Source organism: Manacus candei, unplaced genomic scaffold, assembly GCF_025592945.1.
Source record: "Manacus candei isolate 608988 ecotype Guabito, Panama unplaced genomic scaffold, ASM2559294v1 h1tg000086l, whole genome shotgun sequence".
NCBI classification, from domain to species: Eukaryota; Metazoa; Chordata; class Aves; order Passeriformes; family Pipridae; genus Manacus; species Manacus candei.
Window position 1 is genome coordinate 1,678,262 of NW_026138134.1, and position 27,654 is coordinate 1,705,915.

General features: G+C 51.1%; 1 protein-coding gene across 2 annotated transcripts in view; it reads left to right on the forward strand.

The window, feature by feature from the left end:
- Positions 1–252: 252 nt before the first annotated feature.
- The window catches only part of ETS1 (ETS proto-oncogene 1, transcription factor), an 84,556-nt gene continuing 57,154 nt past the window's right edge, over positions 253–27,654 (forward strand). The window contains exons 1-3 of one of the 2 annotated variants that reach the window (XM_051812445.1): positions 253–355; positions 7,398–7,480; positions 10,405–10,549. In XM_051812445.1, coding sequence (XP_051668405.1) covers positions 7,409–7,480; positions 10,405–10,549 — 217 coding nt within the window. In that variant the 5' untranslated portion in view covers positions 253–355; positions 7,398–7,408. The remainder of the gene's footprint in view (positions 356–7,397; positions 7,481–10,404; positions 10,550–27,654) is intronic. The other variant, XM_051812446.1, reaches the window with a different exon arrangement.

Consider the following 27,654-nt stretch of genomic DNA (forward strand, 5'->3'; position numbering starts at 1 on the left):
GAGCAGAACTTCCCGGCGGGCTGAACCCCTCGGACCCCTGAGCAGGACACGGGACCCCGAGGCCGCCCCTCGCTGCCCCAGCAGCGCCTCCAGCTCACGTCGGGTTTGCTCCCCAGCGCCGTGACAGCTGCCAGAGGTGGTTTTTTCCTGGCTGGCGGCTGGAATCGCCTTTCGTAGCCCTGGGTGCGGGGCTGACCACTCCCCCTCCCTTTGAATAGGCAGCCCTGCCGCACACACGATGGGATTTCCATCCTCTCCGGCGCGCAGGATACACCAGGTAGTTGGGAAGAGAGCGGAGACAAGTGTGGGAAGCCGTGGAGGACTTAAGCTTTTCCCTGGGTTTTCCAGCTGAGTCGTAAGTGGAGGGGGAAGAGAAGCTCTTTAAACTCTTTTGTGGGTTGGAGGTACCAGGAAATTTTCAGGGTATCTCAGATTTGTTTTGTTGGTGATTTACTTTTCCTCTCCCCATTTCCAGTCTCACCCAGTAACTGATTTGTGTGTTTGCTACTGCAAGGTCTTACAGAAATGTCTGAACTGATGCTTCCCTTCAAAAATCCTTTTTTTTTTTTAATATCAGGTATATAAATTTGATATGGATATTTAGGGGAATATTATTTTTTTCCTTGTCTAGGCAGAAGGTTGTGCCTTGGCATTTCTGCAGTGGATTAAATTTGTAGTTCCTTTTATGTTTTGAGTTGTAATTTGGGTTTGAAAGGGGGTTGGTTTGTATTTGCTGTGAGGGGAGAATCCAAGTGCTTGGGGTCGGATGTTCACTCCTCACATGGAGCAGCCCCTCAGACAGGAGCAGATTCCTGCCTTGGAGGGATCTTGGAAGGGGTTTGCTGTGACACCGGGGTGTGTTTTCCCCAGCAATGCCATCCCCCCAAGGGCACACGGTGCCACAGGTGCCAGCCCTGGCTGGTGGGAGGATGTGCAGTGTGGCAGCCCGGGGATGTGCTGCTGTGCCACTGCCATTCCCTGGGAAGGGCAGAGCCTGCCCTGCCAGCCCAGGCAGAGGGAATGGGGAGTCCCTGAGGAGCCCAGCCGAGGCCTTCCCCCTTCCCATTAGTCTCGAAATCATTGCTTTGCATGTGGCCACTCACTGGGTACTACAGCCACCATCAACTTCCCATCCTGGGCTGTCAACTGACACCTTTGGGGGCTGTGGGCTGGCTCCAGAGTGGTTTCCTGCACAGCCTGCTCATGCTGCCTCTCATTCTGTCGGTTTTCAAGCTTTCCCCTGCCTGTCATGTACATAATTTCCTGAAAAAACTGATTTTTTTGGTCTTCCCAGTCACTTTTGGGGATGAACCCCCTCACCCAGAGGCTGGGGGGTGTGTAGGTGCATTTCTGCCCCCAGCACTGGTCTGTGTGTGTGTCCCTTGTCCTTGGCTTCGCTGCAGAGTTTTGGGGTACCACATGCTCCTCCAAGGCAGAAAAATGTTTCCCTCTTTATACATCTGGCCCAGAGAAATGAAGGGTACCCTCCCTTTCCACAGCAGTTTGGGTGCCTGGGGAAGAGGGAAGCTCTCAAAGCACCACCATACCTGGGCAGGCTGGTCCCAGTTGTCCTGCTGGGGGTCCTGCAGGGATCCTGGAGCACAGCACAGCCTCCCAGCTGGGTTGGCAGTCCCTGTGCCAGGGGCAGCCTGGGCTCTGGGATCTGGGGACTGTGCTCCCTGTGGTGTCAGAGCCTTCCCTGGGGCAGGGGATCCCTCCCTGCTGGCTGGGAACAGATCCCATTCCCCTGATCCCATTCCCTCCCCTGGGATTTTTCCTGGCCGAGGCCCTGGCCCACGACATTGTGCTGTGAGGCTGCTGCTTCACAGGGGCAAATTCAGGAGTGAAGGAACAGATGACCTAATTAACCTGCCCTTCACATCTCCCTGCAGTTGCAGGAGCTGCTGCAGCAGCAGCATGATTTAATGGCAGCAGCCCCTCTGGTTTAGCATCCCTCCTAAACCCCTCTGCCTGCCATGACCCGGCTGTCAGCTCACCATACATCTGCTGGGCTGCTCACGGGGGGTTACTCCAGCTTAATTATAAATTAGCAGCTGAGTAATTGATGAATGAACAGGGGAAAGGAGAAAGCTAAAGAAAAAGCAGTTTGCTACAAGCACAGAGAGCAAAGGCACACGTGTAAGGGAACCATCCTGGCACTGTCTCACGACCACTGTCACCCAGCCCGGCCAGAGTTTATCCAGCCAAATGGGAAGGCTCTTGAGGTCCCATCATATCTCCTTCAGATCTGACAGGCACCGAGGGAAGAAAGAGCCCAGCTGAAGCAGACGGGATGTGCTGACAGGCGGCCCCTGCCCCATCCTTCCCAAAAAACTCCTCCGGACACGCTAATCCCGGGGCAGTCCCCGCCCCGCAGTTAAGATAGTGCTCAGATCCTCTCCCCCTCACTTTCCCCGGGTGACCTCGGCCAGGTCGTTTAACCTCTGGGAGTATTTACAGCTGGTGCAGAAGGGCAATTACCTCTCTATTTACAATTTTTACTCTATTTACAACTGCTACTCTATTTACCATTGTTACTCTCTTTATCATTCCTATTCTATTTACCTTTGCTACTCTATTTACCACTGTCACTCTATTTACAGTGGTAAACTGTTGCTCTATTTACCATTTTTATTCTATTTACCATTCCTATCTCTTTACCACAGCAGCATTTACTGCCCTGCCTGCTTTCCCTTCACTAAATCAGCTGTTATCTGCAGGAACACTACAAAGTTTTGAAATCCTAAGAACTGTGGGATTTCCAGCAGTTAAAAAGCATGGATTGTGCATAAAGGAAGCACACTCATTTCTGCTGCTCATGCTCCTGCCTTAGGGATGCTCTTTTTATTTTAAGCTGGTGTCAGGGTTTGATGAATTGAAGGGGTTTTTAACATGCCAACGGATCAACAAAGACTCCCTCCCCTGAGAACTGAGCTGGCAGGAGGCCTGGAAAGTGCCAGGATGCCAGGGGTTAAAGACCTGTGGAAGGATGTCATTTCCACCAGCTCTTCTCCCCACCCCCTCAAAGATGAGGAATTATTCCTTGATGCACAAATCAAGCGGTTATCAGGGAGCAGCTCTGGGGCAGGAGCTGCCAGCCCACGGGGAAGGGGCTGCTTTGCCTTTTTAAACTCTTCATTCAGGCTCTTGAAGCCAGAAACACTTTGGTGGGGTTGCTGGTGCTGCCCCATCCTCCTGGAGCGACCCCGTGGAAAAGGAATCTTCCTGGTTTGTTGGGATGGAGGAAAAGCTGTGCCAGCTGTGCCACCCTGCAGGGACACCCTCACTGGGTGCCCAGCTGGGGCTCGGGGTGTGGGGTGGGCAGAAGCTCAGCGTGGTCCTACAGCTCAGAAACCGAGGAACAGTCTGAGCCTCTGCATTTTACAACATTCAACTGGGAAACAGAGATGGGAATCTGTTGATTCTGCCACTGGGAAGCCACTGTGGCCTCACTCCACTTCCCTCTCCCCATCCTTAAAACAGTGTAAAACTAAAACATTATATGAAAATATTGTGAAGTGTCTTCATATATCAAACAGGTGAAGTTTGTTTTGTTCTAGTATATATTTTAAACTCCTTCCCAACTTCTGAAATGGTGTGTGTGTGTGTTAATCATGAGGACAAACAGCGTTTCCCTTTTAAACTAAGCTTGGTAATTGATTTAAAATAATAATGATAAAAAAACCTTGTAAAAGAGGAGGGATGGATGTTGAAATGAAATTAAAATTTTAATTCAGTTTAGAAATGACCCAAGAGTCTCGTAGCTTTGGCTGGTACTTGATCAACTCCCAAAATAAATGCTGTTTCTCCCACACGTGTTTTCACAATAAGACACAAATAATAAGGGCAAACAATAAGGCTGAAGTCAAGCTATTAAGTCATTAAGGATTTTACCAAATGGGTCTGATTCCTCTCTATTAATTACGAGCTCTCTGCAAGCTCTGGATCAGGATTATCTGGGGGTAAATCTGCAGTGATTTCCTCCATCTCAGCCAAGTTACCTGCCCTGATGGGCTCTGTCCTGAGCTCAGCTCAGCTCAGGGCCCTCATCAGAGCTGTCTGACAGCATCCAGGGGAGGGGAGGAACTATTTAGGCTCTTATTAGAGGAAGTCAAAGAGAAGCAAAATATCTCTCAAACATCAGGGAAACTTGCTGACAGTGAGAGACATATTGGGCTGTGAAGTAGTTTCCTCTGGGAAGTGGTGGAAGTTCTGTTAAAATTAGCCTGGACACAGCACAGCAGAGCTCCCTCCGGCCTCCTCTTCCATACCCACTTTTCCAGAGCACAATTATTCCGTGCACAGGATCCTTTTCTACCAGGGCTTGTCATTTAGTGGGTGGCATCTCTGCCCATGGAGGTGGGTTGTAAAGAGATGAACTTTAAGACCCCTTCCAACCCAAACCATTCCATGATTCCAGGTCCTTTTCACAGACTGGAGCCTGTGTCTCTCTGTCCTTTAACCACTGTCATCCACAAAACCTGCATCAGGTTGGGGACTGACCTAACCTGCATTTAGGCTGGGCTTGTCTTCAACCCCCAGGGGTGGGAGTGCAAACAGTTGCTGAGGTTTGTGTCGTGTTTCTGCCCCCCACCAGTGATTTTTAACAGCACAGCTTGGAGGGGAAGGGAAACCAAAGAACAAACTGGCTGTGAATCTCTCAGAGCTGCTGCCTAGAGATGATAATTCGCCTTTCCCAGGCTCAGGAGGGGGTTACTGGTGCTCTGGTTAAATCTTATTGATATTCCTGAGTGCACAAAGCCTTGTCCTGGGTGTCAGGACGGGTTTGGTGCCTCTGCTGTCACTGCAGCACATGTGGCTTCGAGCAGCAGCGTGTGGCCCCTTGCTGGAAGGTTCAGCTGGCAAGAGCAGCCTGAGAGATGCAAACGACGCTCAGCGAGGCATGAAAGCAGCTCTCGAGAACCGTGGGACTCAGGTGTCTTCATCAAAGGCAAAAAAACCCCAGAGCAACCCCCAACTGCCTATTGCACAGGCTGCAGAGAGCAACAGAAGCTGCTCCCAGGAGCTGCTGCTGAACTGCTCTTTGAGGGCTGTAACTCCTCACTCTCAGACACGTGTGTGGCTCTGAAACAGGTGAACCAGCCCCAGGGTTTCTCTGCCTCCATTTCACAGTGTCTGTCGTGTTCTGTGCAGTTTGGCAGCACTAATCTTGGCTTTAGGGCAAGGTCAGTTCACGTTTACCTGAGATGGTTTATATGTGCTGAGGGTGAGGATCAGGGGACCCGAATGTGGGACTGAGAGCCTTGACCTTCCCTTAGGGGATGCCCTTCATTCCAGGGATACTTCATCCCTGGGAATGTCCAAGGCCAGGTTGGACGGGACTTGGAACAACCTGGTTAGTGAAAGGTGTCCCTGCCCATGGCAGGAGGTGAAACGAGGTGGTCTTCAAGGTCCTTTCCAACCCGAACTGTTCTGGGACTCTGTGATTACTCAGAAAGGGGCTCCAGCACTGTCTGTGTCTCCCCAGCTGCAGCCTCAGCTGCAAAGAGACTGAAGCAAACGTGTTTTAACGCCTCGTTAGGGCTGGGAGGGCGTGCACAGATGCTGAGATTAGTTAAGGCTCCTCAGCCAGGGTAACTCACACTCGGTGTGGTTTTGGGTACAGCACAAAGAGAAATGGGCTCGTTGTTCTTCCACCACCTCGGTAGTTTTCAGTTTTGTGAATTAAAAAAAGAAAAGTTTTTCAAAAACAACCATGCCGGTGTGAGAACAAGAGTCAGTAATAACAGGCAGGAAATGATGATGATCATTTAATACCCTGCACACGCAGGTGTTCCGTGTTTGGCCATTACTCACCGAGCAGGGGGAAACAATGTCGGGGTCCCTGTTTGCTGAGGTGGTGAGTGAGGCACGGCCACAACAGCTCTGCCCTGCCCTGGGGGCTGGAGAACTGCTGGCCAGCCCTGGGAGCAGAGGGAAGGCTGGGAGCAGATCCCAGTCCTCCAGGAGCTGTTCAAGGGGCCGGGGTAGGGGTGGAGCTGAAGGTAACGTGGCTGTGCTGGTTCTGTGGAGAAGGACCAGGCACAAACCTTGTGAAGCACAAGTCTGATGAGAGGCTGAGGGAGCTGGGGGGGCTCAGCCTGGAGAAAAGGAGGTTCAGGGGGCACCTTCTGGCTCTGCCAGGAGGGAGGAGCCGGGGGGGGGGTTGTCAGGCTCTGCTCCCAGGGAACAAGGCACAGGAGGAGAGGGAATGGCCTCAAGTTGCACCAGCGAGGTTTAGGTTGGATATTAGGGAAAATTTCTTCACCTAAAGGGTTATCCAGCACTGGCACAGGCTCCTCAAGACAGTGGTGGAGTCACCTTCCCTGGCATTCTTGAGAACTGTGTGTATGTGGTATGTGGGGATGTGGTGCAGGGGTGGACCTGGCAGTGCTGGGGAGTGGTTGGATTGGTGATCCCAGAGGACTTTTCCAACCCTCATGACTCTGTGATTTTATTCTGAGACGACTCAGACACGTGTTTGCATCTGCAGTGGTTGCATTTGGCAGCTCAGGGCTCTGCAGGACCCCGGAGGGGTTTCAGAGGAGCTGCTCTGTCCCCTCTGGTTAAAGCAGCTCCTCATCCCTCAGGCTGTGCCTCTATCCCCAGATGGAAGCAGCCATTCCCTTGGCTCCCAGGCACATCCTGCCCAGCCTCCTCCCCCTCTGCTCCTTCCTCCAGCACCTTTGAGTCACATCCACCCAAACCAAGGGCCCTGGCCCTGCACTTTCCACTGGGCACTTAAAGGAGAGAGGGAGAAACATCCACAGCTCTGATATCAGAGGCACACTGCAGCTCCTTCACCTCAGCCACACAAACGGGCTCCTGGATGATTAAATATCCCATCTAAAGAGCAGCTCTGGTAGGACTTGCTCACGGGAGTAAATCCCATGTGAGGAATGCCAGGCAAGGCAGAGATTTAGCAAGGCAAACATAAGCTAACGTGGGAAAGCAGAGGATGTCTCCTGAAAACAGCAAAGTTCTTTGTGAAACAGGCTGGTTGTGACCAAGCTGTGACAGGAAAGGTGTTGAGCTCAACAAAGTGGCTTTTTTTTTTCTTTTTTCTCTCTCAAAAGAAAAAAAATTGGCAACGATTTCCCACCGATTCTCCAGCAAAGGAAATATGATCTCATCTTCCCTCAGAGCAGCTCCATCAGCTTCCAGGTGATAATTCATTCACCATTGTCAGGCTCTCCCCAGTTTACACTAATGGATCTGTGTTTGCATTGTTGATACAACCCATCTAATCACAGTATCTCCTCTTAATACAGATATTTTTCCCCTTAACTTTTCCAGCTCACACTCATTAAGGTGATGGTGTGCTCTGAGAAAGCAGGGATTTAGCTGCTTCTCTCACTTTTTGTGGCCTGTCATCTAATCCATCTCCATTTCTGCAGGCACCTCCAAGATGATGAGTTACTACATGGACACGACCATCGGCAGTGCAGCCCCTTATCCTTTGGCTCGGCCTGGAGTGATGGTAAGGAACACCCAGGACAAGGGGGAAGAGCCTGAGGCTGGAGGAGGGTGGGTCTGGATTAAATATAAAGAAGAAATTCTTTACTACAAGGGTGGGGAGGCCCTGGCCCAGGTTGCCCAGAGAAGCTGTGGCTGCCCCATCCCTGGAAGTGTCCAAGGCCAGGTTGGACAGGGCTTGGAGCAGCCTGGGCTGGTGGGAGGTGTCCCTGCCCATGGAACTAAATGATCTTTAAGGTCCCTTCCAACCCAAACCAGTCTGGGATTCTCCGAAAGAAAGGAGTGGGGTTATTTTCCTACCCCAGCAGTGGGTTTTTCTCCAGCCCACTGACACGGTTTGGTGTCATCCACTGAGTACTCCAAGGTTTTAGGCCGCTCAGAGCAGCTCCTGAATTCCCAGTGTTTACCCAGAGCTTATCTGAACCTCTGGAGCCTGCAAACCTCCCCTGGAAATGGGATCCTGCCTCGGATTTCCTGCGCTTGTGTTGGGAGGAGGGTTCTTGGAGGGCCCATTGTCCCGGGGCCTGCTGACCTTCACCTGCAGGGACGGGCGTGGGGGGAGCAGCACAAAGCACAGCTTTGGCAAAGATTCCCTCACTTTTCTGGAGGTTTGGGACAATTTCGGTGCTCCCTCTGCTGAGCCAGCTCTGTTCTGTGTGGGCAGGTGATGGGTGGTTGTATGTAACACAGTCTGCAGTGTGATCCTGGGCATGGCCAGGCCAAGGACCAGCAGCTTGGGCCAGGCTTGGCAGTGCCTTGAGCCTTTTTAGAGAAATCAGACCCAGATTTAGAGAAATCATCTCCACATTTCAAGAAATCTGACCAATATTTGGAGAAATCACCCATATTTAGAGATATCAAGCCCATATTTAGAGAAATCAGACCCATAGAGAAATCACCTCTAAATTTAGAGAAATCACCTCCACATTTGGAGAAATCAGACCCATAGAGAAATCAGACCCATAGAGAAATCACCTCCAAATTTAGGGAAATCACCTCCATGTTTAGAGAAATCTCCTCTATATTTAGAGAAATCACCTCCACATTTAGAGAAATTTGACCAATATTTAGAAAAATCACCTTCATATTAGAGAAATCAGACCCATATTTAGAGATATCAGGCCCATATTTAGAGAAATCAAGCCCACATTTAGAGAAATCAGACCAATATTTAGAGAAATCAGACCCATATTATGAGAAATCAGACCCATATTTCGAGATATCAGGTCCATATTTAGAGAAATCCCCTCCATATTTAGAGAAATCCCCTCCATATTTAGAGAAATCACCTCCAAATTTTGACAAATCACCTCCACACTTAGAGAAATCAGAGTAATATTTAGAGATATCATCTCCATATTTAGGGAAATCACAGAACAGTTGCTGAAAAGCACAATTTTCACCAAAATAAGAAGAAAAGGCCACTCTGAGCCATGAGATTTTTCTGAGGCAGCTCCATATCTTCCCTTTAAATGGTTCTGAGTGTGCATTTGGCTTTTAAATATTGATTGGAGATGAAGCAAAGCCATTTCCCTTGTGGGGAAATGGTAATAATAATAAAAAATTAAAACATCCTGCATTTATTTATAGGTATTTGTATGTTATTATCCTCTTACAAAGAGATAAACACTTAAATGCAACATATATATTATGTATATACATGTATATGGTAAATATATATATAAGGTATATACACACATATATATACTGCATATTTATGGTGTGTACATATATATACACACTATAGATACACGTATTTATAAATATATATGTATGAAACAAGTCTGTACAGAACAAAATGAAAATTATATCCCAGGATTGTTTCCGAATTGGTAATCTTAAAGGTTTTTCCCAACCCAAACAATTCTCTATATAATTTGTATATATAATTTGTATTTATATGTATAACAATTTGTATATATAGTACAGATATTTTCTTTATAGAGGCTGAATCTAACTTTATGTACAATAAAAATAAAAGTGTAATTCATATTGAGTTCTAACCTAGGATTACATATGTGTGGGTATGTAAATACTTATATCACACATATAATGTGCATATATACATATAATGTATTATATGTAAGTGATATAATATAATAATATGGTGTATTATATAATAATATAATAATGATGTGTATTATATATTTGGTACATATAGATAATATATATAGATGGTATATTATACATATGATAATGTGGTATATTATGTAATATACATGCAATAATACATAAGTTTATATAAATATACATGTACATATATGTAAATATATGGGTATCTATGTATATAAATACACATGTGCACATATGAGATTTATATCTCATACACACATGAATACCTTCATGTGTACACACAGGTATGCCTGTGGACACAGAAATAAAACCAACACAAATACAAATAACCCAAATATAAATACAAATAACCCAAATATAAATAACCCAAATACAAATATAAATACAAGCGTAATGATCACAAATAATATCAGCATAAATAGGAACAGGAACAGACCCATGGCAGCTCACCCCACAGCATGGGGACCATAATGCCTGGGCAGGGCTGTGGCTTCTGCACGCCCCCAGCACCCTCCTCATTTCTGGGGGCTTTTGGGGCTCCTGCTTGTGCTGCCAAAAAATCCCCGTTCCAGTCTGGGGGCTGGAACAAAGCCTTGCCATGAGGGGTGTCCTGCTGGAGCCCCTCCTGAGGGGCCTGCTGAGCAGGGCCTCGCTCTGCACCTTTGCTTTTCCTTCCCATCTGTTCAAAAAGGCCCCTTTTGCCTCCCCGTGTCACCCCTCAGTGACAGGTTTTGGGAGCACACCCTGTAGGAGCAGAGCTCGCTCTCTGTTTTGGGGGAAGCTTCGCTGCCACCTCCCCCTGGGTGGCTCCCTCGGGGTCCTGCCCCGCTGACACTTTCCCTCTCCCTCTCCCAGAAGGCGGGAGCCGCCGGTGCCTGCGAGGATCCCTGGGTGAGCTGTGGCTTCCAGGCCTCCTGCTGCCCCCCCCGGCCCTGCTGCCCGCTGTGGGACGAGCCCAGCACGCAGGAGGTGCCCACGGGGCTGGAGCACTACGGCACAGGTAGGACACTGGGGGGGCTGGGGGGGCTCGGGGGCATCTTTGGGTGAACAACCAAACCTAAAGAACTTCTCTTTCAAGTGGTGATTCTGCTGTTTTTCTGACATTTTGAAGTCCAGTGTGCACCCCCCTTGCATTTAGGGACAGCAGCCCTGGTTGCTGCTTGCTGGGGTCTTCTCAGCCATGGGGGTCTCCAGGAGGAGACCGCGGGCAGAGTGGACCTGCCAACCTGCTGGTTGCATCTTCAGCATTTCTCATGGCATTTGCAGGACTGATGTCCTGGTGAGTGGCTTTGGAAAGGGCCATTCATGGAAGGCTGCAAGGAAATGGGGACTCACAAGTTTTCATCCCACTGTGGTTGTAGTTTTTAGTCTCTTGTAGCTCCATGCCTTGCACTGGCACAGGTTGCCTAGAGAAGCTGTGGCTGCCCCATCCCTGGAAGTGTCCAAGGCCAGGTTGGACGGGGCTTGGAGCAACCTGGGCTAGTGGAAGGTGTCCCTGCCCATGGCAGGGGATGGGACTGGATGGGCTTTAGGGTCCCTTTCAACCCAACCCCTTCTGGGATTCCCTGATTCCTTGGGAAGGTGATGTCACAGTCTCCAGGTCCCACAGCTGGCCAGGTGTGGCCACGCTGGGCCGGGCTGGCTGTGGTGTGTGCCCAGCTGAAGCCGTGCCCTGGTGGTGCTGCAGGATGGGCTCCTCTGACACATTCAGAGCCCGAAAGCCGTTACAAAGTCACCGCTGACTAATTCTTGCCCCACACGTTGTTCAGCACCTGAATCTTCAAGCTGAGCTTGCACTTTGGGCTGCTTTTGTGGAAGGGGTCCCTGCCCATGGCAGGGGGGTGGAATGAGATGGTTTTTAGAGTCCCATCCAACCGAAACCATTCTGGGATTCCAGAGCAGACCAACCTAAACCATTCCTGCATAACCAGCTGGCAGCAGATGTGATCACACAGGCAGGTGGGACAGGGGGAACAGTTTTAAACTAAAAGGGGAGAGATTTAGATTAGATATTAGAAGGGAATTCTTTAGTCACAGGGTGGGGAGCCCCTGGCACAGGTTGCCCAGAGAAGCTGTGGCTGTCCCATCCCTGGAAGTGTCCAAGGCCAGGTTGGAGCAATCTGGGCTAGTGGAAGGTGTCCCTGCCCTTAGCAGGGGGTGGAACAAGATGGGATTTAGGTCTCTTCCAACCCAACCCATCCTAGGATTCTGTGTCAGGTGGGCAGTTGTTCCTCCTGCCCCTGGGATGGGTGATGGGACCCCAGCCCAGAGCCCTGTGGTGCTGTGGCAGAGCAGAGGGCTCAGGTACAGCCTGGCACGGGCACAGAACTGAGGGAAAGGGCTCAGGTTACACAAATGTGACCTTTGCAAAGGGCCAATATGAAGTTTATGTTTCACTTTAGTCCCACATAAGCCTGCCTTGAAGCACTTAAATCCCATGTAAGCCTTGGCATGGCATGTGCTGCTCTCCTGTGGCTTGTTCCCAGCTCATTAGTTCTTCACATTGGCCCCTTGGGGAGGCAGAACCCTGATGTTCAGAGACTTTTTGCAGCTAAAGAGTTCAGCAGAACCAGGGACTGTTGTCAAATGTACAGTCTGAAATCTCTCCTTGGCAAAGGTTCAGGCATTTGGGTTCTTTTTTACATTCTCCTTTGGTGAGCGCTTGTGTGTGAGCAGGAGGTGGACACAGAGAGCTGTGCCTGTGGCTGGAGCAAAGCTCCTCTGCCTATTCCCAGCCCTCCTTATTCCAGCTATTTGCTCAACTCCTGTGAGTGACCTCTCTCAGCATGATGTCAGCTCAGCTCTGATGAAATCTGCCCTGGCAGCATTTGGATTTGCTCAAACATTTTGCAAATCTGTGCCTGGAAAGTTTTCTTAGTGGTTTTTTTTCCCTCCCCTCTCCCCTTTTCTGTGGAAGTGCTCTCTCCAGGGACCAACATATCTGCAGCCCAGATCTTCATTACCCCACGCTGGCTCTGTGAAATGTCCTCTTCCAGGGGCTGGAGCCTCCTTCAAACCTCAGTGAGGCCAGGGAAAGAAACTCAAGTTGGCACTGTCTTCCACAGGCTTTGATCAAACTTTTGGCACTTTGGCACAGGTAGAACAGGCTTCTGGTTCTCTTGCAAGACCTGAGGGTCACTTTTCAGTTCTGCCCGTTGCAATGCAAGGTACTCTTTCTCTGATTTGTTTTTTAGTGCTGCTGTTTCTTCAGTCTAGAGCAGTTTCTAATTTTAAACGAGAGGAAACTCTCATTTGTATATAGGGCCAGGAACAGTTTTCATTTCTCCTTTGTGTCTCGGGTGCACATTAAAACCATTTGTCATCTATTCTTCTGGTGTACTAGAGGCTATTTTGGTTTTCATGGTCTCGATGTTGGTGAAAGAAACAAGTCAACAAGGAAAATGCAAGTGTGAATATATCCCCTTGCAATAGAAACCACACTATTTCTAAAAGTTTGAGAGCTGCCTTGTGTTTAGAGATGTTTTGCCTTTGAAGCTTGGCTGAGTTTATTTACACTGTGCTTGAAGCTGATAAGATTATTCAGTGATATGGAGAAAGGGAAGCCTGATGTGGATTTAGCTGTAGATGAAGACAAGAAGGGGTGGAGTTTTTTTTGTTTGAAAGGCCAAAATTTGGCAATGGACCAGAGGCGGTTTTATTTGTTAGTTTGCTGCCACAATCTGTGGGGCACGTGTTGGGAACATCACTGCCCTGAGAACCAACCAGGGGTCACAGCCAGAGAAAGGCACATCCCAGAGGTGACAGAATGAATCCAGCCAGAAGGGAACTGCTGCCTGTTTGTGGACAGGAGCTTTGCTCCTTGCACAGGTGGGATCAGGGCTGGAAAGGCCACTGCACCTCAGCTGATCCATCTGCCAGCCCAAAGAAATGCCACGGGCCTGCCCGAAGTGGCAGCACTGCTGAGAGGATGCTGAGAGTCACACTTATGTTTCATTCATAAGGAAACAGTATCCTAATATTACTCCCTGGCTGTGTTTTTTTGGATTATACAAGGTTAGCCATAAAGCTGGAGTGAAGAAAAAGATTTGATAATGGTATTATCAAATTATTATGGAGCTCTGAGCAACTTGATTTCGCGGCATCCTGCCCAGGGTGGGGGGTTTGAAGTGAGATGATCTTTAAGGTCTCTTCCAACCCAAACCACTCAGGGATTCTGTTCTTCCATGATAATTTCAGCATGGACACAGCCCTGGCTGTGCTGCCTTTCTGAGCCAAGGCCACTGTGACAATCCCTTCCCCCTGGCCGGGTTTGTTTTCCTCAGTGAGAGGGGAGCTAAAGCTGTTGTTGATGGCAGTGAGGATGGAAGGACCCTGGCTGAAGCTTCTACGACTGCTGTGCTGAGTTAGCACTCTTGGAATGAAGGTATTCCCAGCCTTTTGGATACTACTGGAGTATTTGGGGGAGTGATCTTACTTTCAGTGAGAAATGAATCCCAGAATGGGTTGGGTTGGAAAGGACCTTCAAGCCCATCTTGTTCCACCCTTGCCATGGGCAGGGACACCTTCCACTAGCCCAGGTTGCTCCAAGCCCCGTCCAACCTGGCCTGGGACACTTCCAGGGATCTTTTGTAGAGGAAAAGGCAGAGTTGGTGCCTCGTGGGCATCAAGTCCGTGCAGCCTGGGCTGGTTTGGGCAGGAAAGCAAAGCCCTTGTAGCTGGAGAACACATCCTGGGGTGCTCTGCCCCATCACAGCAGGGATGGATGTGCCCTCACCCTGCTGACCCCGTGAGCTCCCGCCCAGCCCAGCCCAGCCTGGAGCCAGCCAGGAGTCCCACAGGACCTCCTGCAGCCCCGGGGAGCTCTCCCTGCCTTTCCCCACGTGGCCCCCTCCTCCTGCACGAGCCCTGCTCTTTTCCCGCTGGAGAATCCCGGAGGAAAGTGCTTTCTGGGAGCGCTCTCTGGGCCGGCTTCCAGGCCCACGCTCGGGGGAAGGGGCTCGGGGAAGAGGAGGAGGGCGGGGGAAGGTGAAAGCTGACCGTGCTCAGCCCGATGGCTTCTCCAGCTGCAGCACATTTTCCGAACGAAGCTTTTTTTCTTAAAAAAAAAAAAAAATCTGCATTTTTTTTCCTTCATGTCCTTTTATCCTATTTTTAACTGTGGCCTCCTTCCTTTTCTCAGCCTCCTCCAACACTTCCCCCTCCCCTGCTGCTGCTGCCTCCCCCGCACGCTCTGCTCTCGCAGAGATGAATGGGAGTCTTTTCACAGGGCAGCACAGCTGCTTGTGGCTGCAGCCTGGCAGGACATCCCAGCACTTCTCCTGGGCCGGCCAGGATCTCCTCTCCATCCTTACTAAACCAGGAGCAGGCAGGGGAGGACGTGCAGGAAGGTGAAGGGAAGCAGAACAGTGGGAAAAGGATGAGCCACCGTGGGGAGGGATGGGCGAGAGGGTGATGGAGGTTCATTCATCTCACTGGATCTTAATTCATTTGGTGGCTCATCAAAAGCCCTGCACAAACTCCTGCCTCTGCCCCACCTGCTGCCCCCACCCCCTGACCCACAGCTCTGCCAGGGGATGGATGGGCCCTTTCTGCTGGGCTGGGGCACCTCTCTGGCTGGGCTGGCACAGCCTTTTGTGCTCTGCAGCTGTTTGTAGCCTGGCGGAAGGGGTTTTCCTTTCACTTTTCCTTGGTGGCATTTTTGGGTGTTTTGTTGGCTCCAGTTCAACCTTCTCTGCTGGGGCACTCTGGGCTTGGGGAAGGACACATGGAATTTTCTCTGTTAAGGGCACTTTCCAATCTGTTGGTGGAGGGAGAAGATCCCTCAATGCTTTAGGAATAAATTTGGTGGAGGGAAAAGATCCCTCAGTGCCTTGGGAATGAATTTGGTGGAGGGAAAAGATCCCTCAGTGCCTTGGGAATGAATTTGGTGGAGGGAAAAGATCCCTCAGTGCCTTGGGAATGAATTTGGTGGAGGGAAAAGATCCCTCAGTGCCTTGGGAATGAATTTCAGAGCCCTGGGCTGCCTGTGGTGTCTTAGACTGTCGTGTGCAGGATGCTGAACAGTCCCTGGTTTGCTCTTCAGGTCAGTGGGAGCTGGGATATCTTCTTTGTGTGGGTCCTGGTTATTTTCCAGGTGAGGAACACACACCCAGGTGATGCTGTGACACTCAGTGCTGCTCTAACCTGCTGCAACTCAGCACTTGAAGGAGTTTATTTGCTCTGAAGCGACAGAATGACAAAAATCCAGGCTTTCACTTTTCCATTTGTTTCCTGCCTGACTCTGGAAAATTCCTGGTCAAAACCCAAGGGAGCTCCCTGGGTCATCACCAGAGAAGGAGCTCTGAGCTCTTTTCCCACTTGGCTGCAGCCTGGATCACCTGGGGAGCAGGGATCCTTCTCTGAGCAGGGGGTTGGTGCCCTGGATGGGGCTGGGTGAGAGCTGGAAGGTTCTTGCTTGATTTTTGGGAGAAACATGCAGATTTTTTGTGGTCCTCAAATATAACCAGGGGGGTGGGAGCTCAGCAAGAGGCAAAACTCAAGTTGTGGAGCTGCACCTCCCAAAACTGAGCAGCTCCAGTGTGCTGTGGGGGAGGGATAATGGGACGGAGAGTCGAGGGGGAAAGGGATAAGCAACAAACTATCCAGGGCTTCCCTGGTCCCTTGAGGATGGCTGCAGAAGATGTCTGGTTTTGGGATGCTCTTGGAGTAGGATTGATCCCTGTGTAGGGATAGAGTGAGCTGGATGTACCTGTTTCTTTTTCCAGAAGAGGAAACCATCCTGCACCACCACACACTTCCTTCAGACAGGCCACACAAAGCAGAACTGGGGGGAGATTTGAGCTTTCCCAAGAAAATTTCCCCAAAACCAAGACCTCTGGGGATCCAGGGCAGCAGAGCAGCCTCTCTGCAGGGTTTGTGGTGCCCGTGGGTGGGCTGTGCTGGGCTGGCAGGAGCAGAGGGAGCAGCATCAGGGAGAGCAGAAATATGGGAGAGGCTGCCCAGGGAATCATGGAATGATCATCCTTGGAAGCATTCAAAAACCATGTAGATGTGGCCCTTGAGGACGTGGTTTAGTGGCTGGTTAATGTTGGACTGGATGTTCTTAGAGGGCTTTTCCAACCCTGATGATTCCCTGGTTGGTTTTTCTCTCTGGATGGACAATGGGATGCAAGGAGAGTCTGGGGACAGGGGGGCTGGGACCCTGCAAGCAGCCTGTTCCTCTCAGCTCCTGGCAGCACGGAGCAGCTCTCCCCCTCCAGATGTTCTGTGTGTTTATAGCTGCTGAGCAAGGCACTGAACTCTCTCATTAATACTTTTCTCTCTCTCTCCCTCCCGTCGAAGCCAGAAGTCTCAGCTCAGAGCTGCAGCTGGAAGGAGCTGGGGTGAGGGGTGGGAGAGAGGAGGGAGGTGGATGCAAACCTCCCATCCCATTCAACTCCCCCTCTCCTGCTTCCCTCCCCCCGAATCCTCCCAAAATACACATACCCCAAAAAAAGAAAAACACTAGCAGATTTTTTATTTCAGAAAGTAAACACTTAGGCCATGGGGGTCTGGAGGTTATGGGAAAAGAGGAAACCATTGGGCTAATCAGGCCGGGACACACTTCCCCTGCTGAAATAAAGCAGAAATCCTTGCCTTGCAGGGCGCCGGCGCGTTAACCCTGGAGCTGCCAGGGAGGGGAGCTCTGGGGAGCTCTGGGAGCACGGCCCTGCCCACGCCTGCTCCCTCAATCCCTGGATTTTAGCCAGGGGAAGCGTGATGGGGAAGGGGAGCCAGCGCTCCGCAGCAACCCTTTGGCATTCCAGCCCTTTGGGAACGAGCTGTTGGGAATTTTTGAGTAGGAAATGAATTTTTTTGCTCTGGTTTATGAGCCATCCTATAGAATTTCAGTGCTGTTCTTGCCTGAGAACTCTGCCTGAGAGGAAATCTTGCTCTGCTTGAATCAGCGAGATCGGGGTAATTTCTGCAGAGCTTTTCAGAAAGCTCCTTTTTCCATCCTTTTTAGATTTGCATGAGGTGTATAAGTGATTAGATCATGGATTCTTTGGCTGCAAACCCTTCAGGGAGGAATCCTTCCTGCTCTCTTTTCCCCCTGTGTCTGTAGAGCACACGGCACGTGGGACCTGGCTGGGACATGGGACACCTTGGTGCTCCTGCAGGACAGGGAATGGCTGTAGTCCAGCTGGGAGTGAGCTGAGGGGCCCTTGGTACCAGTTTACAATCTCAATTTACCCTCTCTGAACCTGGCCTTGGACTTCCATCCCCAGGCCCATGGTGGGATTATCGGAGTGTCCCATGCAAGGCCAAGAGTTGGACTGGATGATCCTGATGGGTCCCTTCCAGCTCAGGAGATTCTATGATCCTGTGATTCCACAGCTCCTGTCACAGCCTGAGCTGTGCACCAGGAATGGATGTCACTCCCAGGTCTCACATCTTCTGGAACCACTGGAGCTCTGTGTGTTTTGGAAGGGCTGGATTCCAATCTCTAATAAATATCAGCGGCTGCCCATTGCTGTGAGCTGGGTCTCTTTGACCACAGCCTGTCCCCGTGACTGCTCCCTGTCCATCCTGCTAGGCTTTCAGGGAAGCCTGGACAGATTTTTCACCCAGCTCCTCATTGCACCCAGGCTGCCTTGGAACCCAAAGCCCACCCCAGTGTGATGGAATTCATGGCACAGCCCCATGAGCTCCCCCAGCCTTCCCTCTGCTCCCACTGAGTGGGACCAGGCTGGAAGAAAAAGCCACATGGAACAATTTGTAACCAAGTGAAAGTGATCTTGGCACCAGGGAGGAGGTTTTCCCTCATCCCTTGGAGGGTGAGTGGTGAAAGGAGCCATCACCGGTTCCTTGAGCCATCAGCCCAACTCTTGCAACATTCCCAGCAGAGGCAAATCCCAGATAGGCTGTGATAGGGAGTGCAGACCTGGGTGTCCCACCCTCCTATCTCAAGAATGCATTTGAACAGGAGCTGTTTCTGCAGCCTCTGGAGGTCGAGGCTTCAGATGGAAATCAAGCTGGAGAGACAGTCCCGCAGGGCAAATTTCAGGACTTTTGGAGTTGGTGTTCAGCTCAGATAAGCCCTTGAGAGCTCAGATACTTTATCTGAACCTTATCTGAGCTATTTGCATCACTTCAGTCTGAGAAACTGCTGTCAGACATTTGGGGAGGGTTTGGTTGTATTGGGATGGTCTGTCTTTTCTCTGAATTGTTATTTCCAACACACAGACACCTCCAGGGGGGTTGGACTGTCCTGTGCCCCACACAGCTCCAGGAGCTGCTGTGCAGGCTGGAGAGAGAAAGAGCTGGAAGCAGAAATACCAGGTTTAGAGCCATGAAAGAGGAATGACAGCACTAGGATGAATATTCCTTGAAAGCCCTGGGAGGGATTGCATCTCTCTGCTCTCTTTCTAAAACTGAATAGAAACAGCTCAAGCTGCTGTTAGTTGTGGATGGAACAGCTCCTTTTCAGAGCAGACCCAGGTCTGACCTTTCCAAATGAGCTTTGTTAGACTGTTTTGTGCATGGGAAGTTTTTCACCTTCTCTGGAGCTCCTGGGGGGAAATATGGGATCTGTGCTCTCCCACTGCTCTCCCAGATCCCTCTTCATCCCTGCTTTGCAGCAATCAACTCCTAGAGTGGGAGGACCCTGCAGTGCCTGGGCTGGATAAAGCAACATCCTCCTCCCAGAGGGTGGGATGGGTTCATTCACCTGGGCTCTCAGCCCTGATGGCTCTTCCCCAGCATCCACAGTCACAGAACCATTGAATTCCAGGATGGTTTGGGTTGGAAGGGACCCCAAAACTCACTTTGTTCCTGTCATGGCCAGGACCACCTTCCACTAGCCCAGGTTGCTCCAAGCCCCATCCAACCTGCTCTTTTTAGGGAGGAAGGGTTCTCAGGGATAGAAACAGCAGACTTAGGAGACCTGGCTGACATCCTACAGCTGGGATCTGGGAGACCTTGGATACACGACTTAACAGACAGTCTTTAGGCATCTAAATCCCACTGCCTTCCATGGAGTGAGGTGCCTGAGCCCCTCCCAAGGCTCCTGTGAGCCCCTGCACAGCAGTTTCTCACACTGGAGATGCAGATGATTAATTCAGTGCACATTTTATTGCAATGCTTAATTCACCAAGGTCAGGAGAGTGGCTGGGAGTCCCCGGGGAGCTGTGCTGTGCTTGAGCCTGCTCAACCCCCCCCCCCCCAGTCTGCAACGACCCTTCCCTGCCCAGGGAAGCTGCTTCCAGCACGTGCTGGAGCTCACCCAGCCCAGGGATGGACCTTCCCGAGGGGTTTGGGATCAATAGGCCTGGACAGAGCTGCAGAGGGGTTCGGGATCAATAGGCCTGGCAGAGCTGCAGAGGGGTTTGGGATCAATAGGCCTGGACAGAGCTGCAGAGGGGTTTGGGATCAATAGGCCTGGACAGAGCTGCAGAGGAGTTTGGGATCAATAGGCCTGGCAGAGCTGAGGGGTTTGGGATCAATAGGCCTGGCAGATCTGCAGAGTGTGCATCGTTGGCTGGTTCTCAGCAGCTCAGAGGTGGTTCCTCCCCTGCAGCTGCAGGGAGGGACAGAGGGACAGGCAGGGCTGAGGGGTTGAGGAGCCCCTGCCTGTGTCAGGAGGAGGCTTTCCCTGTGCAAGAGCCACGAGAGACCTGCTTGCTGGCCTCCAAATGGCTTGAGTGAGGTGTGGGAAAAGCTTGGGATGGAGGGTGGAATTTGCATTGTTTTCAGCACGAGGCTTATGGAAGGAGATGCTCCAGCCTTTAGGATAAAACCCTCTTAGAGCCAGGGCTCCTCTTTTGGGGTCTTTCCTTCCCCTGGGATGCTGCAAAGGCAGGTTGGGATGGAAAACCAGGATCTCTGCAACTCCCTGACAGGAGGGTGGAGCCGGGGGGCAGTCGGGCTTTTCTCCCAAATACAAGTGACAGGACAGGAGGAAACGGGTTCAAGTTGCACCAGGCAGGTTCAGATTGGACATTAGGGAAAATTTCTTCATGGAAAAGGTGGTCAGGCACTGGCAGTGGTGGAGTTCCCATTCCTGGAGGGATTTAAAAGCCATGTGGATGTGGCTCTTGGGGACATGGTTAGTGGTGGCCTTGGCAGTGCTGGGGGAATGGTTGGGCTCGATGATCTTGGAGGGCTTTTCCAGCCTTAATGATTCCACAATCTCTCCTTTAAATTCCTGAAGCCAAGGGGGAGCCTGCAGGAAAACAGGTTTGGCTTCACCCCACTCAGTGGGAACGTGCCTCTGATTTCAGCAAGGGGGAGTGGATGAATCCACAACCAAAAAGCAAAATAATCAAGTTCAGGATAGGACTTCCTTTCCTGGAAAGGGAAATGAGGCCGCTGACATGGCAGAGGCTGCTCTCGCAGGGACAGTAAAACAGCAAAACCACTTGGAGACATTTGTGCTTCCAGTAGCACAAATGGGATGGAGCAAAAGAAACTGCTCCACCAAAGGGCAGGTTGGATTTCTTGGGAGATCTGGCCCAAACTACTTCTCCTCAGCTCATCAGCAACTATTTCTCAGGAGTCAGAAATGCCTCTCTGCCCTGGTTTGTGTGATTCACTCGCCGCATCCGAAGTTCAAGCAGGGCCAGAGGGCACAGAGGGCACAGTTTTGGCCAGACTGATGTCAGCACTGAGGTGGAATAGGAAAAAAGGAGGCGATGCCCCAGGGGAGCCTGTTCATGGAAAAATCCTAATTTGGGCAGTTCCCGGCATCTCGCAGAAGAGTCTGAGCTTGGGAGGTTTCAACCCAGTTTTCCAGGCTCCAGAGCAGGACTAGTTATGGAAGGCAGTGATGGAAGCAGAGCTGGCATCTGTGTCCTGCCCTGCACCAGCTCTTGCCACGCTGCACCTCGGGGGTTTTCCATCTCCTGGGGGACATCTCTGGAGGGGATCAAGGACACCAAGGACCTTGTGTGTCTGACAGCTCTGGCTGTGCTTCTGTCCAGGCAAACAGCTACTCCAGGGAAGCAGGAGCACTTCTTGCTTTCCAGTAATCAAGCTGACAGGATAACGAGGCAGCCCAGTAGCCTGCTCTGCCTTCCCCTCGTGCTGAGTTCCAGGCTGGGTGTCAGCCCAGTCCCCGTATCTGCATGAAATATATCTTTTTTTTTTTTTTCTTTTCTGCTTGTTGCTGCCAAAAGTGACAGATTGTTCTGCGGAAATCATCAATATTTTGTGAAAACCAAACCCAAATATCCCCAGCCAAACCTCAGCGTTTTCTGGTGCTGGCTGTGCTGAGGCAGGAACAAACCTCCGTGGGAAATGCCACCAGGGGCAGAAAAGGGAGCCATGGGCTGGGCTGCTCTGCTCCTCCTGGCTCCCTGAGCCGGGTGTGTGTCCAAGGCACAGGGTGGTTGAACCCAAGAGCTAAATTTGGAGTGTTTATTTAGGGCAGATTGGTGTAAACAGACGGGCTCTGTTGACTTGCAGTTCATCCCACAGGGTCTGTGTGCAGAGCAAGCACCCGAATTCCCTCCAAGTTTCCAACAGGATGCTCCACCTGAGCTCCTCTCCGAGCTCTTTTTCTGACCTGAGCTCCACTCCAAGCTGGTTTTGGAGGTTTCCCCCACCTGCTCTTGCCCTGTTGGATGCTGCCCTGTCGTTCTCCCCTGTTGGTTGTCAGCCCACCTCTGTGTTTAGCGGAGCAGATACTCCTCTTCCATAACTCACATGGAAAACCTCAATATCCCTCCTCCCAAACCCCTCCCTGGAGGCCTCCCAGTGCTGCCCCCAGCAGCTCCAGTGGCTCAGGGTGCTGGTGGGAGGATTTCCCACTCCACCCCACCCTGGAAGGGAGCGGTTTTCTCGGGGCTCTCCCACGCCTGCCCCGTGCCCCCCCTGCTCCCTCCCCTCTGCTGCAGCTCCCTCACTTCATTAGCACCACAGATGTTTATAAATGCAAGAGATAATATTTTGTGTTTCCAGTTTGGGTTTCCAGGGCAGCCACTTTCTGAAGCACTTAGGAAGTTTAGAGAAGACGGGGTTATATAAACGGTTTTTCCCCCCTGGGCTCTTATTAATCAAGTGGCTTGTGGAGCCATTCCCATAGTTTTGGGATCAAGGGCACTGCCTGGGTGAGGGGAGGCAGGCAGGGAACACAAGGCAGCTTTTTCTTGGCTCCTGCCCCTGTTTTGAGGAGTTTGGGATGAATGCAGCTCTCAGACCTGGCTGTGGGGTTGGAAAGCAGCTGCTCCTGGGTTATGTTTAAACTGGGTTTTGGGCTTGACTCTTGTATTAGGCCTTCATGTGAGTCATGTCACATCTTGCAATGCTGATTTCCCTGCTCCTGTTGATGTGGCCCTGTAAAATTGGGTTATTTGGTGTAAAACCTTTGCATTTGTTGAATGCAGGGTAAATATGATTTTGATAACAATGTGCAACAAGTTGATCCTTGTGCTTTTCCAATGAAACCCTATGGACACGTATATACACTAATCAATACATTCCCTGCTGCAGTTCTAAAGCTTCCCAGCATTTTCCAACCCAGCTGGATGTGATTTCCCACCGTCACAGAATGGCTGTGAGCAGCACAGGTTTGGAAAACAGGAGCAAGCTTTGGTTCCCTTTAAAACAAACCCAAGCTCTGCCTCCTCCTCCGTGTCCTTCCCGCCCCTGTCTCCCCGCCAGGAGATGAGGAATGGGGTTTTTCTGTTTTCCTGGGATGGATGGAGCTCTGTCTGCAGCAGCAGGTCCAGCTGTTCCAAGCCTGGAGCTGAAGGTCCACAGGAAATCAGCTCATTAATCCGTTGACCCACCTTCCCAGTTTTCCAGCCTCACTCCCTCAGTGTGAAAATGATGATTTAAATAGCCAAGGGTGGAAAATAATGATTTAAAGGGGGGTAAAGGGAATATTTGCAAGTATTGCTGACTGGAGCCTTGCCAGAAGGAAACTGTATTTCTTCTGGGTCTTGGGAGTGTGTGAGAAAAGGTGCTGAACATCTGGAGAGGTTTTGCAGTTTGGTGAGGTTGTGATGTGGAACCAGAATGGGATGAAGGAGGGAAAATCCACTTGTGGCTTTTGGCTGGAGCTGGGGCAGGTTGGGTGTTCAGAAGAGGTTGTGGTGGCCTCCATCCACCCCAAAACACACCCCAGGGCATTGCAAACACCCCTGTGGTCTTTGATGAATCTGGATGAATTTTCCTGACTTGCCAGAACTCATTTTTAAATGGGAAGTAAGCTCCAAGCACCAGCGATTGTTTTAATTCATCTCACAAAACACAAATCAGGCTTCCCAGCTAAAAAGGCAGATTCCTTCCCGCTCATCCTCATCCCAGACTTCCCCTCCCACAGAAACTTCCTCGAAGAGGTGAATTAACTGGGTGAAAAGAGTTTGTTAACACATTACGTTTAATAGGCACTTTTTTTTTTTCCATTTTGCAATTCCTTCCCATATTAAAAGTGCAAAAATAGAAAGCTTTAGCTCTGGTTGAATGACACAACATTTTCCTTGTTTATTTTCTTTTCACTGTTTTAACCCAATGAAAAGTGTGGGAACTAAAAAAAAAACCCACCAACAAACTGGTTTGCATCGACCCGGAACATATTTAGAAAAAATATTTGCATCTGCTTTTCTCCTCCAACCACCAGCAAAGCATGAAAAATAGTCAATAAATCAGCTGTTTTCACAAGTTTTGCTGCAGGCAGTGGGAGAGCAGATAGGGAGGCAAAGCAGTTTGTGTGCTTGAACCCTCTTGGATCTCAGGATCTCCGTTAAACAGGAGACTGGACAAGGGGGAACGGCTTCGAATTGAAAGAGGGTGGGTTTAGGTGGGATATTGGGAAGGAATTCTTCCCTGGGAGGGTGGGGAGGCCCTGGCACAGGTTGCCCAGAGAAGCTGTGGCTGTTCCATCCCTGGGAGTGTCCAAGGCCAGGCTGGACAGGGCTTGGAGCAACCTGGGCTAGTGGGAGGTGTCCCTGCCCATGGCAGGAGGTGGATGAGCGTTGAGGTCCCTTCCAACCCAAACCCATCCCGGAATTCCCCACTAAAACCCCTGCAAGAAGCGGTGACGGTGCTCGTGGCTGCCCAGGGGAGCCCAAACACCCCCTGGGGCCGCCGTTCCCTGCAGACCAGCTGGCTCTGCCCCCTTCACACCAGCGAGGATTTAGGAGCAGGGCGAGCTAATCAGGAGACCCTCATGGGGAGAGAGGCGTGTTATTTAATTAGCTTTACAATGGACTGACTGGGAGGCACGTGGTGGCTCTAATGGAAGGAGATAGATGTCCTTTTAGCCGGGCTAATTGTTGGGAAATAGCGGGGGCTTTGTTCGGCCCCAGCATGTGGCCTGTGATCTCGCAGAGCCCAGGGGCTGCCCGCTTATAATTTTAGACAGATCTATTCAAGCCTGCTCTGCGGAGCGGGGCCGAACAAGACGGGCATTGTTGCAGAGCCAGGACCGGCGTCCAAGAAAACCACCCCGAAAAACCCAAACACGTGTAGGGAGGAATATTTCTCTGTCGTTTATTCACTATCATCCCGCCTTGCCAAGCGCAGACAATCGCAGGAGAGTTTTCCAGCGCCGGGAGAGGGTTTTTCCTCTCTGAGACACGTCCCCGGGCGGATCCTTCAGCCCAGAGGTGATGCTGGGGGGGTGTCTCTGCTGAGGAGGGCGGCCCCGGGGTTTTCATTGCGGGGGGGGTCTCACCCCGGGATTCCCATGTTTTGGGCATGGTGTACGTCGGATAATCGTGCCCGTCCCTGAATTATCCCCCCAGACTGGCTGTGTGCACCTGCCTCCTCACGGGCATGGACAGAGGTTGGGCACAGAGCGATCCTGGCTGTTGGACCAGAGTTTGTGCCTTTCAGGGACAAAAAGGGACAGAAATCCCTGGTCTCTTCCCCTCAAATCTCTTCCTGGAGAGACCCTGTCACAGTCCCCAGCCCCTGAGCTTTTCCTTTGGGACTGAACTCCCAGCTCCTTGTGAAGTGAGAGAGTGTCATTCTATTAAAAACAGGGATGAGGCACAAAGGTTTGTAAAGGGCTGTGTGGAAATATTGACCAGGAATTAAACTTCCATCACTCGAGTCCCTCTATCCTGGCCCAGAGTTAACCTGGGGGGGTCACTGCAGCCCTGTGTTTTATTTTCCTGTGCTGATCCCTTCCAACTGGCTGTGAGCAAGAGGGTTTTCCTGCTGGCCGCCACTTCTCAGGCTGTGGATTAGATACTTGAGATTGGAGCTGGACTGACCATCCTCGGGAGGTGCTTGTGTGGCTCCTGGCACCTCTGTGGCAGTGAAGTGTGGCTGTCACTCGGTGTTTGGTGAAGCAGTGGGTCTTGGTTTTGTGGTGGTGGGGTTTTTGGAAGGTGGAAAGAGCAGATAAGTGTCGGTGATTACAGTCTTGCTGTCCAGGAGACCAGTTATTAGCAACGATCCTATTGCCTCTCCTTCCTAATCCCTCCCTGTGTCCCAGGGAAGGGGAACTCAGGCACCATCAGAAAAGGGCTCAGTAACTGGAGATAAGTGAATGCTGAGGGTGCAGTGGCCATCAAAGATGTGCTGCTTAGATCTGAGCTGGCTGCATTTGTTGGTGCTGAGGAGGAGCCTGAGAGAGAGATCTGAGCAAAGGTGAGAGGTCCTGCAGGCAAGGTTTGATGTGTATCACCTGCACAGGCTCAGAGTAATTGTGAATAGCAAGAGTTAAAGAGCAGAAATCCTCAGGTTTTATTTACCAGGAGCTCAGTGCTGTTACTTGAGGGGAGAGGGAAAATGTACAGAGAGTGCAGAACAGCTTACGAGGATTTTCCATCCAGCCACTTCTTCCAGCAGGGAAACAAGTGAGTGACAGCACCCCCAGCAAGGACATTCCAGGCACAATTCCACTGCTGGAGCCCAGAGCAGCTAATCAGGTTATGGACCAGCATGGGAGCTCTGGGGAGCCGACAGCAGGAGGCACCTGAGGGTGCTCAGGCAGCTCGTGAGGCTCAGTTGAGGTGCCCACAGCGTGGAAGAGGCCGTGGCTCCATGTGGGGATGTGTGTGCTAGTCCTGACCCCTGGCTGGCCACAAAGCTGCTTTTGTGAGCCATCTCTGCTGGGAAGTTAATGACAGAGGAGCCAGGCAGGCTCGGAGGCGGCTTCCTGGAGGGCAATCAGAGGAGGGTATTGTGGTGGTGTCTCAGGGCTCAGCCGGGGCCTGAAGCTGCATCTCCAGCGGGAACAGAAACGGGCTTTTCATGTGCCAGCCCCGAGGAGGGGCTTTCCGTGACTGCAGCCCTGGAGCCCGGAGCAGAGAGGGGACCCCAGGGCCACAGCCATGTGGGTCACGGAGGAGCCAAGGCTCTGGGGATGGTCAGCACAGCCCCTGGCTCTGGGAGCAGCCTGGCTCCCCCAGGGCACAGGGGGACCTGCTGAGGAACCAGCTCTCCTTCCATGCCCGTGTTTCCAGGCCGGAGTCACCGGGGACCAATCCAGCCTCCTTCTCCCAGCGTAAAACAAGTGACTCAAACACTTCCCAGCTTGAAAGGACTTCTCGTATCATTTTAAATTCCAGGAAAGGTAAATCCCTGGGGAATGGCTGTGGCAGCTGCTTGCTCTTTCCTCTCATTGCAGAGGGCCACCTCCACACCCAGGGCCACCTCCCTGCTCTTTCCTTTCTTGGAGTGGTGGCTGCTGCTCTTTCCAACAATGTCCCCCTTACGATAAATCCTTTCATGTCTCCGTTTCTCCCTGGAATTGCAGAGCACTTTTTTTTTCTTTTCCCCCCTTCCCCTTTGCTCCTGATTTTTGTCTCAAGCCCTCTGGATACTGTTTACTTGACAAAACATCAAAACGAATCCCTGGCCGCTCGAGGTCATTAAAAATCCCATGGCAGTTTTGGGGAAGGCTCCAATTTGGCTAATTACGTTCTGCCATAAATATCCCCCTGCAGTTTTAATTGGATATGGTGTTCTTCATTTCCTGGCCATTACAGCTGGGTGGATGCTCCGTTGTGTTTCACCCCAGAGGTGGCTGTGTTTTGGTAGCAGAGGAGCTTGGAAAAGCTTCTCCAGAGCAGGAGTTACACCTAATTCCTGCTGGAATGAGAGTGGGTAAATCCAAGGGAAAGGGGAAGCTGTCCCAGCTCCTTAACATTTTGAGGACAGCCAGCAGCTGCCCCGGGCTGGGACAGGGGGGAATTTGACCCTGGCAAA